Raw genomic sequence first — 13,507 nt, forward strand, 5'->3', positions numbered from 1 at the left:
CCCTCCTGGCTCTGCTCTTGTCCCCTGTGCCCTGAGCAAAGAGCCCAGTTGGCCCCTTGCCACCTTTGGTGGGGCCAGTGAGCAGGAGTTTAGGACGGGGGCGGGGGGTGGGGGTGGGGCTGAGGAGGGCCATTAGCTAGGAGCTGATTCTAATTCACGGCCTTTTTCCTTTCTGTTCTCAGATCGAGAGGACCAGTCCATTCTGTGCACGTAAGTGGAACTCGTCTTTCCTGTTTTTCTACAGTTGAGGTCCAACCTACTGAAGAAAAAGGTCTTTGAGGGCAGGTTTCTGGCCCAGAGCAAACTCAGCGTTTGCTCCGCGGATGGCCTCATGCTGAGGCCGGCACAGCCAACCCGTCAGTGATGCCTGGTTCCATCTTGTTCTGCACCATCCGCCTTTCTAAAACGAGCATTTTGTGCTCGCTTACTGCGTGCCAGGCCCTGAAGCAAATATTTCACAGACGGATTTGCATCTAATTGCCTAACAGCCCTGTGAAGGGAGAGGGCATCTCTGTGAGGGAGGAAATCTGGGCCTGTGTTAAACTACTGCCCGAAACTCTCACAATCAGCAACCACATCTGTGCCATATTTAGTGGTTGGTGTCACTGTGTCTTTGGTGAAGGCCCAAAGACGTCGTCAGAAGCTACTACTCAATTTAGAACCATTCAGAGAATCTTTGACATTCAGGAAAACCCCTCTTGTCATGGGCCGAGCGATGGGCGCCCAGCGATCTCCACCTCCTCACTTCTGGAACCCGTGGCCGTGGCAGGTCACGTGGCCTGGGGGAGTGAAGGTTGCAGATGATATTAAGGTTGCTAATCAGCTGACCTTACAGTAGGGAGATTTTCAAGGTTATCCAGATGGCCCAATATAATCACAAGGTTCTTAAAAGTAGAAGAGAGGGGAGACATCAGGGCAGAGGGCCAGAGATGCGATGGGAGAACCTGACCCAAGGTTGCTGGCTTTGAAGAGAGAGGACGCCAGGGGTGAGAACAGCTTCTAGAAGCTGGAAAAGACAAGGAGCTGCACTCCTGCCTAGAGCTCCCAGGAAGAAATACAAGCTGGGATGCCTGGGTGGTTCAGTTGGCTAAGCATCCAACTCTGGCTCAGGTCACGTCTCATGGTTCATGGGTTCGAGCCCCACATCGGGCCCTGCTGTGAGCACAGAGCCCGCTTCAGATCCTCTGCCCCCCCTCCCCTCCCCCTACTAGTGCGCTCTTTCTCTTTCTCTCTCTCTCAAACTCTCGATCCCTCTCCCTCTCTCTCTCTCAAAAATAAATACTGAAGAAAATACAACCTCGCCAACACCTTGGTTTTAGCTCACTGAGATCCGTGTCAGACGTCTGACTGCCGCAGTTGTGTGGTCACAGATGCCGAGTTTCTAGTAATTTGTTACAGCAGCAACCAGAGGCCCATACCCGTCGCTCCCACTTGAACCCATGTATCACTCTCTCCATCATTTGTTACCCAACAGACTGAGTGGGCCAGGCCTCCTGGTGACCATTAGGCAGATGGGAAGGAGCCCAAAATAAACAGGATCCCTCTTAAGGATCCCTTTTCTCAAGAGGGAAACAGCAGGAGGACAATAGTCACATACTTGTCTTTTATGCTCTTTGAATTTATTGCTTCACCCTGTGAAGGGATGACCTTTCAGAAACTAGAAAAAAAAATACATACACACTTTTTAAATCACCGAAGTAAATGTATAATGACAAACTGTGAAAGTTACAAAGAATGAAATATATTAGGAACTAGGAGAATGTGTAAATGGGAGTTGTTCTAACTGGGGAAAATAGGAAAGGCCTCTCCAAAGTAGCGCTGTGGCAGGCTCTGTTCTGTCGACGCAGAGCCCGATGCGGGACTTGAACTCCCGAGCCATGAGATCCTGACTTGAGTCACAATCAAGAGTCGGATGCTTAACTGACTGAGCCACCCAGGTGCCCCTCTTCTGCTGGGCAGAAATGGCAAAGAAGAAGGGAAGGGAGAGGTTGCAGCATGTGCAAAGGCCCTGGGGTCAGATGCGTCATGTTCTAATTAAGAAACTGAGAGATCAGTTTGGCCTGAGCATGTCCCCCAGAAGAAGCCCTCTTTCTAGGAAGAGCCATTCCCAGGTCTGGTGGCTTTTATATTTAGTGCATTGGTTTAGGGGAAAAGATCTGCAGCCTGCCTATGCTGGCTCAACCACTTACAAAGCATGAGCTCAAATCTTTGTGATGAGTAAACCCTGGGAGAATTTGGGAGAAGAGTTTCATGTGGGGAACAGCAAGGGCAAAGTTTATGGGGTGTGGGACCATTTGCCTTTTGGGGGACAGAGAAAGTCGAAAGGGCTGGTCAGAAGGGGATGGGCAGGAGGATGTCGTCACAGAGCAGGGCCTTACAGGCTGGGGTGAGGGTATGGACAAGAGGCAGATCAGATCTTTCTGACTATTCAAGGGGCCCAGAGGTGCCACTTGGGGACATACGCTGGTGCTGTTAGGGTCTGGGGGGGCTTGCATGAGCCACCTGGGAACCCCCATCCCTGTACTTCCCACTGGGTTGCTCAGACTCAGTGGTGGAAGATGCCAGTGTTGGGTCATTCTCTCCTCCAGGGGAGGTGGCTCAGGCTGACAGCAGCCTTCTGCCACTCTCCCCCAGGGACAACATTGCCTCTTATAAAACTACAGGGTTTCCAAAGGTTTTCCACTGGGTTCTTTACCTATGGCCGGTGTTCCCTCCCATGTAGGCTTCCTGCTTTCACCCCATCTCCCCTTATCCCTTCTGCTCTCTTTTTAATGTTTTTATTTGTTTTTGAGAGAGAGAATGAATAGGGGAGGGGCAGAGAGAGAGGGAGACACAGAATCTGAAGCAGGTTCCAGGCTCCGAGCTGTCAGCACAGACCCCAATGCGGGGCTCAAACCCACAAACTTTGAGATTATAATCTGAGCTGAAGTCGGACACTTAACCAACTGAGCCACTCAGGTGCACCCTGCTCTATTTTTTTTAAATGTTTATTTATTTATTTTTGAGAGAGAGAGAGAGAGAGAGAGCAGGGGAGGGGCAGAGAAAGAGGGAGAGAAAGAGAATACTAGGCAGGCTCTGTGGTGTCACTGCAGAGCCCCATGCGGGGCTTGAACTCCCGAACCATGAGACAGTGACTTGAGTCACAACCAAGAGTTGGATGCTTAACCGACCGAGCCACCCAGGTGCCCCGTTGGAATGTTACTATTAATTAAACTGTAGACCTTAGTTTTCACTAGTTTTTCCAGTGTTATCTTGGTCCAGGATCCCATCCAGAATTACATTGAATCATCATGTCTGCCTGAGCGTCCCCTGGCTGGGACAGTTTCTCGGGCGTTCCTGGTTTTTCATGACCCTGCTGATTTTGAGGACTGATGGAGGGTTTAGTAGAACGTCGCTCCGTCTGGATTTGTCTGATGTTCTTGGTCATGAGACGGAGGTCATGGTTTTGGGGGAGAATGACACAGGAGTGAGGTGCCTCCTTCACCCCACCGTGCCAGGGGGCACCTCACATCCACGTGACATCCAGGTGACCTAACTGGCACAGGTTCAACTTCTGGGTTTGGTAGTGATATCTGAGCCAATCGCCCCTTTCCTGGTCAGGTTGCTTTTGGACCATGTCCTGCGTAAAGCCATCTCAGGTACCCCTGGGTGTGGATCCTGCCAGACTTCTGTCCCCAGATGTGGCTGTACATCAGTTCCTTAGTGACTGGTTCAAGAGATCAAGAAATTGATCCCCTGGCTTCACCCGGAGACTTTTTTTTTGGGGGGGGGGGCAGAGTCAGGGTTTGTTTATTTATTTTAAAGTTTATTTACTCTATTTGGAGGGGGAGGGGAAGAGAGAGAGGGAGAGGAAGCGTCCCAAGTGGGCTCTGTGAGGTCAATTTGAACCCACGAACCACGAGATCATGGCTTGATTCGAGTCAAATGCTTAACTGACGGAGCCACCCCGGCGCCCCTTGATTATTTTTTTAATTTGAATTTTAGTTAGTTAATATACAGGGCAGTGTTGGTTTCAGAAGTAGAATTCAGGGGTGCCTGGGTGGCTCAGTCGGCTAAGCGTCCGACTTCAGCTCAGGTCATGATCTCGCGGTCCGTGAGTTCGAGCCCTGCGTCGGGCTCTGTGCTGACAGCTCAGAGCCTGGAGCCTGTTTCAGATTCTGTGTCTCCCTTTCTCTCTGACCCTCCCCTGTTCATGCTCTGACTCTGTCTCAAAAATAAATAAATCCTAAAAAAAAATTAAAAAAAAAAAAGAAGTAGAATTCAGTGATTCATCACTTGCATTCAACCCGCGGTGCTCATCCCAACAAGTGCCCTCCTCAATGCCCATCCCCCATCTAGCCCATCCCCCGCCCCGCTCCCCCTCCATCACCCCTGTGTGTTCTCTATCGTTAAGAGTCTCTTGTGGTCTGTTTCCCTTTCTTCTCTACTGCCCCCGTTCCCATATGTTCATCTGTTTGGTTTCTTAAATTCCCCATGTGAGTAAAATCCTATGATATTTGTCTTTCTCTGGTTGACTTATTTCACTTAGCATATTGCCTTGTAGCTCCATCCATGTCATTGCAAATGGCAAGACTTCATTCTTTTGTTTTTTAAGTTTATTTATTTATTTTGAGAGAGAGAGAGAGAGAGAGAGAGAGAGAGAGAGAGAGAGAGAGAGACAGCACAAGCCAGGGAGGGGTAGAGAAAGAAGGAGAGAGAGAATCCCAAACGGGCTCCACGCTGTCAGCGCAGAGCCCAATGTGGGGCTCGAACTCATGGATGGTGAGATCACGACTTGAGCCGAAACCAAGAGTCAGACACTTAACTGACTCAGCCACCCGGGCGTCCTTCATTCTTTTTGATGGCTGAGTAATATTCCATTGCGTATATATACCACACCTTCTGACTCAGTGCCTGGGGCAGGGCTGGGCACTCCTGCATTTTTATCTAGTGTGGGGCGCTTGAGAAGCGGGTAGGCCAGCCAGTGATCTGGGAGGGAGGCAAACACTGTCACAGGCACGCTTGCAGGGGACGCCGAGGGTATGGCTGGATCGGAACTGCGTGCGCCCGTCTGCCTTGGGGTGGAGAGGGGGTGGCGTGGCCCTGGGAGCAGGGTCCCTGCCAGCAGAGGAAAGGAGCTAAAATGCCACCCCTCTGGGGCCCGTTTGGGAGCCCGGAAGGGGAGGGAGGCGTGAGCTGGGGGAGGACTAGGGGGTCCTGGAGATTCTGATGCACACTTTGCAGTGGGACCGTCTGGTTCATCCCCCAGATTGCTGACCCCTGGGTGCAGGCTTTGTGGCAGAAAGACTTCTGGGGCTACCTGTGCCTGCAAGGCTTGAAGAGAGGCCCCTGGTCTCAGCTCCTGGGGAGCCTCGACTGGGAGCAAGTCCAGCCCAGGATGGGGGTCCTCAGACTGTTAGCCGACTCTCCTGGCTCACGAAGTAAAGCATTTTGTGGGGGGAGGTACTGGGGTCCTTTATGCTCCTAAGTGACACTGTCACGACAGTTTGATGCCCTGAGCAGGTCAGCATGAAGCCATTTTGGCTCTAGGACAGGCTAGATTTTCACTTTAGGGGCAGCCCGTGAGCTAGACGGGGAAGAAGGGAGTCCTGGACTCAGCTCTGCCATGAGAGCCACTTACCCTGTCTGAGCCTCAGTCTCCTCACCTGCAAAATGGACAACTATACCCACCTCACAGGGCGGTCGTGAGGAATCAGTGGGTTAATTCACGGAAAGCACTGAGAGCAGGGCCCGGCGATGCCGTTTTGTGCGCAGTGAACAGAATTGTTACTTGTAAGTTACTTGCGAACGCAAGTGCCACTTCCTGCGCAGCCACGAAAGCGGAAGCAAGGGGAAGAGATGCCCGGAGTGACAATGAATGCTAGCGATCCATATTCATGATCAGTGTGTCCATATTATCTTGATGCATTGTTAGGCGTGGCCAGGGGTTCTACAGATAGCTGCTTACAAACATTCTTTGTATCCCCAGACCAGGATTGACAGAGGCAGATGCTCAGGGGAGCCTGGCAGGTGACAGGAAGGGGTGGGTTAGGCCAGGAGCACAATAGGGAGTGGTGGGGACTGTGGCAAATTGGAAGGCTCACGCCCTTTGAGGGGCGGCTGTGGTTCTGTCCCAGACAACTTCTGCCGCAGGAGAACGCTGACCCGGTGTTCCCGGGGCTACGCGGGTCTTTTCCCCTCTCCAGGAGGATCCAGCTGCCTTCTGTGCGTGCTGGTCTGCCCTTGTGTTTTCTACTCAGCAGTGCCCTCGCAGTGTGTTGTATCTCATCAGACATAAACCAGCGTCCCTCCTCCTAGTGACTGCCCAGACATGCCGTATTTTATTTACCGCCCCCCCCCCTCCGTGGATTGTAGCTTTGATTGTTTCCGGACTTAAGAACTAAATGTAAGCGTGTATATAAGGATATACGTGCGATCAGTCCTTATTATTTACTGATGCCATATTTGCAAATTCATTGCTACTTGCTGATATGTATTTGTAACCTCCAACCGATGCTCATGGTGCTTGTGGGGGCGTTCGAGGACACGTGCAGAGCCAGGAAAAGTCTGAGTGGCCTGCCAGCTGAGGGAACCCTGCCGCCTTGTTTCAGCTCTCTGGCTGTGAACAAGTGTCCCTTACATGCTAGATTTAGCACCACGGTTTTTGCATTGTTGTGGCTTTTGGTTGGTGACTTCGCTGTTGATAATGCCCCCCAAGCCTCCAGCTGAAGTGCTGTCTTCCTTTTTTTAAAAATGTTTATTTATCGTTGGGAGAGAGAGACAGAGACAGAGAGAGAGGGAGCCAGAGGATCCGAAGCAGGCTCTGCCCCGAAAGTGGAGAGCCCAACGCGGGGCTCAAAATCACGAGCTGTGAGATCATGACCTGAGCCGAAGTCGGATGCCTAAGGAGCTGAGCCACCCAGGCGCCCTGAAGTGTTGGCTTCCTAAGCACAAGACGGGTGGATATGTCTTACGGAGAAAATTCATGGGTTGGATGACCTTCACTCAGACATGAGTTACAGGGCTGTTGGCCATGAGTTCGATGTTAGCGAATCAACAATATATATGGTAAAGGGTCTTTAAACAGAAAGGCACATAAAACAAGGTCATAGAGTGAGCAGCTGGGGGGAGCCTTTGGAGCACCTGTGCCCCAGGCGTGTGTGTGAGCCTCGCACCTCCCAAGGTTCCCAGGAAGAAACAGCACTGCTCGTCGGCATCTGTAGGAACATGGCATTTCTTGTCCACATCTGCTGAGTGAACGGATTTAACGTTGTACCAGAGAGGAGCAGGGAAGAGTGTGGCTTACTTACAGATGGCTTCCGACCTGTGTGACCCTGCACAGGTCACTTAACCTCTCTGAGCCAGGTTTATGGAGAGGCCGTGAGGATGAAAAGGGAACCACCCCACAACATCGGTTGAGCGACCGACTTTGGCTCAGGTCTTGGTCTCGCGGTTTGAGGGTTCGAGCCCTGCGTCGGGCTCTGTGCTGACAGCTCAGAGCCTGGAGCCTGTTTCAGATTCTGTGTCTCCCCCTCTCTCTGCCCCTCCCCCGCTCATGCTCTGTCTTTCTCTCTCTCAAAAATAAACATTAACATTTAAAAAAATACATAAATAAAACAGTGCCAGCCAATAAGGCTTTGTGTGCTGATGGCTGCTGAGAACTTGAAACGTGGCTCATGTGACTAAGGGGCTGGATTTTTTTTTAACTGACTTTAACTAATTTAAATAGCCTATAGCTAGTGTTTTCTGCATTAGCGTGGTTCTGAAGTATCTCTTACCTCCGTCCACTCCTCTGATTCTGCCCATGTCTCGTTCAGGCTCCTTTCACCTCTTGCCTGGACCACTGCGGTCGCCCCCTAACTAAACTTCCTGCAGCCGTGCCCCCCCCTGCTCCCCAGTGTGACCATGTCTCATTCATGCCTGGCTGCCTGCCTGCCTGCCTTCCTTCCTTCCTTCCTTCCTTCCTTCCTTCCTTCCCCCTTCTTCCTTCCTTCCTTCCTTCCTTCCTTCCTTCCTTCCTTCCTTCCTTCCTTCCTTCCTTCCTTCCTTCCTTCCTTCCTTCCATAGCTACTCATTGTGAGAAGTCATATGGCACAGCCGGGTGTGGATTTCAGAGTCAAACCTCTAGGGTTTTGAGGTCAGCCCTATCACCAACCAGCTTGTATGCTCCCAGAACCAAGTGGCTTAACTTCTCCGAGCCTCAGTCTCCCCATCTGTAAAATGGGGCAATAGGTGCTCCGCTGGGTGGTTGTTTGTGGGATTCATTGAATTAATTTGTGTAAGAGAGAAAGCAATGCCACTGCCTCCTGGTGAGCCCCCCTCTTCGCCGTCCCCCCCCCCCCTAAGAATCAGCTGCCTGCACTTTTGATGTTCCCCTCACGGGTCCTCAAGCCCCATTCGTCTCCTGAAATGGTTTCCTGTACTCATTGGAATGAAAGCAAAACTCGTCACCGCAGCCGGGAAGACTGTCCGTGATCTGGCCCCTTTCTTCCCTCATCACTTACCACCACCCGCCTCCCTCCTGACGTTCCAGCCACACCAGCTCCTCCCTGCTCCCTGCGTGTGCAGAATATTTCCCTGTGGTGGATCTTTGCCCTTGCTGTCCCCTCTGCCGGCTGCCCCCTACCCTTGGTCCTTCCTGCAGGGCTCCTTTGCATTTTGTAGGGCTCCTCTCCCATTCTGGCGACCCACCCATGGCCCCCCCCTCCATCTCAGCCCCCATCATGCCACCCTGGCGGCAATAACAGACCCTCAAATGACCCTAATTGCTTATTTCCTTGGCTAGGGTCTGTCTCCCTCTCCTGGAATGGGAGCTCAGTGAGGGTGGGGACAGTCTCCTTGTCCCCTAGCCAGTGCCCAGTAAGTAGGCATTGGCCGCACCAGTAGCTGGGTTATGGAAAGAGCCCAAATGTCCGTCACCTGATGATGGATAAAGATGTGGTGTGTGAGTGTGTGTGTGTGTGTGTGTGTGTGTGTGTGTGTGTGTATACACAGCAGAATGGAATACTAGGTGATGAAAAAGAATGAAATCTTGCCATTGGCAACAACATGGTTAGAACTAGAATGGATTATGCCAAGCAAAATAAGTTAGAGAAAGATACCATATAATTTCACTCCTCTGTGGGATTTGAGAAACTTAATAGATGAGCATAGGAGAAGCGAAGGAAAAATAAGATGAAAAAACAGAGAGGGAGGCGAACGCTAAGAGACTCTCAGATACAGAGAACAAACGGAGGGTTGCTGGGGGTAGGGGGTGGGTTCAATGGGTGATGCGCGTTAGGGGGGACACTTGTCGGGATGAGCCCAGGGTGTCATGTGTAAGAGATGAATCACTGGGTTCTGTTCCTGAAGCCAAGACAGTGTAGGTAGTTAACTACACTGTATGTTAACTAACTCGAGGGGGGAAATAAAGCAGGCATTGGCTGTTGTTGCAAAGGCAGTCCCAACCATTCCGCTGTTATTTGCCAATATATCCAGTCGCCCCGGAACTGTCATCAGCTTAGCTCTGCTTATTAAATTTCATTTTGGCCATTGTTAAAATCAGCCAGAGTGATTTGAGGACCGACATGTTGATAGCAGGGTATGAGCTTTGACAAAGTAGCAGGGGTCAAGGTAAGCCCAGCTGGGACTAACAGTTTGCTACAGATGATTATGCAGTCAGGAAGCTGGAAAGGGAGCAAATCTAATTTTTAGACCCGAGTCCTGTCTGGTCTAGGAAGCAGTTCATACAGTGCGAGTAAACCTGGGAGCATGGGTGAGGCGTGGAGCGGCCCTGGGTTGAGAGAGAGCTGTGTGTTCAAGGAGTAACCCGTGTGTGACGAGGGGCTGGATTAAGAGAGAAGGGAGTAGGGGAGGGGGAGATCAGAGGGCGGTAAGGGGGTCTTCTAGGCCCTGGGGAGGATGTTAAACTTTAAAATGGACAGGAGACGGGGCGCCTGGGTGGCGCAGTCGGTTAGGCGTCCGACTTCAGCCAGGTCACGATCTCGCGGTCCGGGAGTTCGAGCCCCGCGTCGGGCTCTGGGCTGATGGCTCAGAGCCTGGAGCCTGTTTCCGATTCTGTGTCTCCCTCTCTCTCTGCCCCTCCCCCGTTCATGCTCTGTCTCTCTGTCCCAAAAATAAATAAACGTTGAAAACAAAAATTTTTTAAATGGACAGGAGAGCACGAGGAGATACAGCCAGGGGTCAGCAAACTCTGACCAGGGCGCCAAATGAGGCCCTCCTCTATTTTTGTAAATAAAGTTTTATTGGCACACAGCCGTGCTTACTTGCTTTCCGGCTACCGCGGCAGCGCTGAGTAGTTGGGACCGAGAATGCATGACCCACGAAGCCTAAAGTATTGACTGTCTGGCTCTTCACAGGAATGGTTTGCCACCTCCTGGCTTATCCAGGGGGAAAATAGGACGTGATTTATATTTTAGTAATAGAATACGTGTTGACGTTATTGATAGAATATAAGCATTGTAGAGGCATTAATGTGTAAGTATTGATATAAGCGTTAGGGAAGAAATTAATCATTAGTAAGGAGTAATAACTCACATTTTTGTGTATCTGGCATTGTTCTGAACATTATATATATATATGCTCATTTAATCCTTATAACAATCATGTAAGTGCTTTAATTATGCCTGTCTTATAGATAAGGAAACCAAGGCATGGGAGTAGTTAAATGACCCGCCCAAGGTCATACCGGCAACTGGCGGAGCAGAGATTTGAACTCAGTCTCACCTGGGAGCCCATTGTGCTATTCTGCTGATTGATGCTGTGGGGGAAGGTGGCATTGCTTCTGCCTAGAGGCAGTATTCAGAAGAGAGGCAATGCTTACCTGGGCTTTGCAGGGTATGTAGGAGTTGGACAGCTAGAGGACAGGAGCAGGAGTCACCTGAGGACTGGGGACTGAACAGCCTGAAACCCAGAGCTAATGTGGCTTTGATGCCAAGGGCAGACCGCAGGCTGAAATGGGCTTGTAAATGGGGTTCAGCCCTGGGATCCAGGACCAGCAACATGATGTGTAAAATCACGCAAAATGAAAATGCAGAGCCTTGTATTCAAAAAGCATTAAGAATTTGAAGACGGCAGCAACATAAGCGATCATTGCCTCTGGGGCAGGACTGGGCAGTGGGGTAATTACACGGCCAGGAGGCCTTGCACGGTCACGAGGAGGGGACCAGGCAGCAAGGGCCCTATGAAACAGGACAGTGGTTTAGGGTGCTAGGATCAGGAAGGCATCTTCACCCCCAGGGATCAGAGGTCAAAAAAGCAAAGATACTAATGTTTTGAAAGCAGCCCAGAGCACATCAATCTTCAGACACTCATGAGCCTGGAGCTCGGGGTGTTTTCTTTGGCACAACCTCCCAAGACAATTTATTTTTATCAATAAAACTTGGAAACTGTTGAGCCAAGCAGTCCACAGGGGCAAGAGCTGATTCCTGGAGCGTCTGCCCCTCTTCCCCTCCCTTGTAAGGTGGAAGGCCAAGGCCACAATCATGGTCATGCCACGTCTTTGTTGCAAAAGAGAAGAGGCAGGAGAGGCTGAAAACAAAGATGGAAAATGAGGAGGTTATGATGGGAAAGGAGAGATTCTGGGGATCTGGACGCTGGGTATACTGCGTCCTGACTCTTGCCTCAGATCGGAATTAGGCTCAGGACCACCTGCCAAGGTGACTTCCCACGCTCACATTTTCTCTCCTCCTTCTCGCTCTGATGAGAAGCTAGCCCCTTCAGCCCGGATGATGTCTGTCAAGCATTCTGAGGTTAGCCTGATTGAAGTAATTCATACTAAGGTGTAAATGACTGAGTAGTTTGGTTCATTTGGTCCCTGGTTACATTTTCAAAGAGCCTGCCAAGGCGAGTCAAGACTCCCACATATATGGAAGAGCCCTTGGATGGAGAGGGCTTCACTGTGGGTTTCACTCTGTCTTTTCAACATTCCGTCCTCTTTTCTCACCAAAATAAAAAGGCAACGGGCAGAACAGCAGCTGTGGCATCGAAGAGACCCACACTGAGACCTCATTTCTTCTCCATTACCTCTTTGTGTGATAGCAGGAGCAGTCACGATCTCCAACAACTCCTTCCACTTCTCTGAGCCTCAGTTTCCCCAGGGGCGTGATGGGGATCATCAGTGAGTCTTTTGTTAGGGTGTTGGGAGGTTTATGAAAAGATTCCTGAGCCCAGTGCCTAGCAGAGTGTAGGCCTTCAACAAACATCAATTCCTTTTCCTGTGCCCTTCTTCTGGCCTCAGTGCTAAAGCAAGTCCCCCGAGCGTTGGGCCTGTCTTATGGAATGACTGGGCAAAATGCAGTAGAAAGAGTCCTGATGACGGCATCAGAGACCTGACTGTGTCCTTGCCTCGCTGTGTGACCTAGGGCAAGCTGCTCACCCACTCTGGGCCAGAGTTCCACTTCTGTAATAACCAGGAAGTGATATGTCGTATCCTCAGGATTAGGGGAGGGAAGGTAAAGGAGACAACGCGTGTGAAACGGTGAGCGTAGGGCCTCTACTCCTAGAAAAGTCAACTCTCTCCTTAAAAAAAATTTTTTTTTTTTGGGTTTGGACTCTTTCCCCCTGAAGAAATGGGCATAATGACTCCACGGCTCCCCATTCACAAAGTGCCTCTGAGGCCACATGAAATAATGTGGCCATTGGGATAAAGACCATTAGGAACGGGGAGAGGGCTGTACTGAGGCTGGCTTGAGGATGTGTCCTCATACCTGGAGATCAGACACTTGATGTCTGGACGTCGGGCCCCAGGGCGCTAGGTCCGGAAATTCAGCGCACGTGTTTCTTTTTTAGCCCCGAGCAAAGTTGTTAGCGGGTCCTTGGCAGGGCAAATTCATTTCTTTCTTTCCTAATTAGGCAAAAAAAAAAGAGCAGGGACTGAACTCGTGCTGTGGCACCGGTTCAGCATGCACAACCTTGAGCTGACCTCGCGGTAGACGCATTCTTTTCCAGACTTAACAAAAATGCTCTCTTGTGTTTCAGAATATTCAGCGAGCTCAGAAAATCAGAGTCTAGGCAAATAAGGGAAAGTCAAGGGAAGAAAACCAGAGGGGAGGACAAGAAGGGACGAAAGTTTTGGTTGAGGCCCTGTCTTTCCAATTAACTAGAAAGAATGGGAGAGTTAGAGGCAGTATCTGGAAACCTCCGATTAAACAGTCCCACTATGATGATCCTTGGTGGCCAAGAGAGGCAGGTGGTTTGAAAAAGCCATTTGATTAAAAAAACAAAATCTGCTCATTTTCTACGAGTACTCTTTTGAAAAAACAAACAATGCTCTGCCCATCTGAATGTATCAGTCATTTACACTTTAGTGTGAATTACTTCAACCAGGTTCATTCTTTGATGTTTGACTCCGATCATTAGCTAGCCACCTTACAATCAGAGTGGGCTTCACCAGAGGATGAAGTGGCTTATACCTGCCCAACAGCTGGTAAGATAACCTGTAAGGGAAGCTTCTCAATCTTTGACTTTAGGTTCTGGTGCTGTGAGAGGTACCTATCTCCTTCCTGGAAGGCTGCCCTTTGCCTGATCT

The 13,507-nt window shown here is 50.4% G+C and overlaps 1 protein-coding gene across 5 annotated transcripts in view; it reads left to right on the forward strand.

Moving 5' to 3' along the window:
• MYH11 (myosin heavy chain 11) overlaps nucleotides 1–13,507 on the forward strand; it is a 125,556-nt gene that overhangs the window by 50,375 nt on the left and 61,674 nt on the right. For all 5 annotated transcript variants that reach the window (XM_023246709.2, XM_023246710.2, XM_045048059.1 and 2 more), the window contains exon 4: nucleotides 183–210. In XM_023246709.2, coding sequence (XP_023102477.1) covers nucleotides 183–210 — 28 coding nt within the window. The remainder of the gene's footprint in view (nucleotides 1–182; nucleotides 211–13,507) is intronic.

Source organism: Felis catus, chromosome E3 (assembly GCF_018350175.1).
Source record: "Felis catus isolate Fca126 chromosome E3, F.catus_Fca126_mat1.0, whole genome shotgun sequence".
NCBI lineage: Eukaryota > Metazoa > Chordata > Mammalia > Carnivora > Felidae > Felis > Felis catus.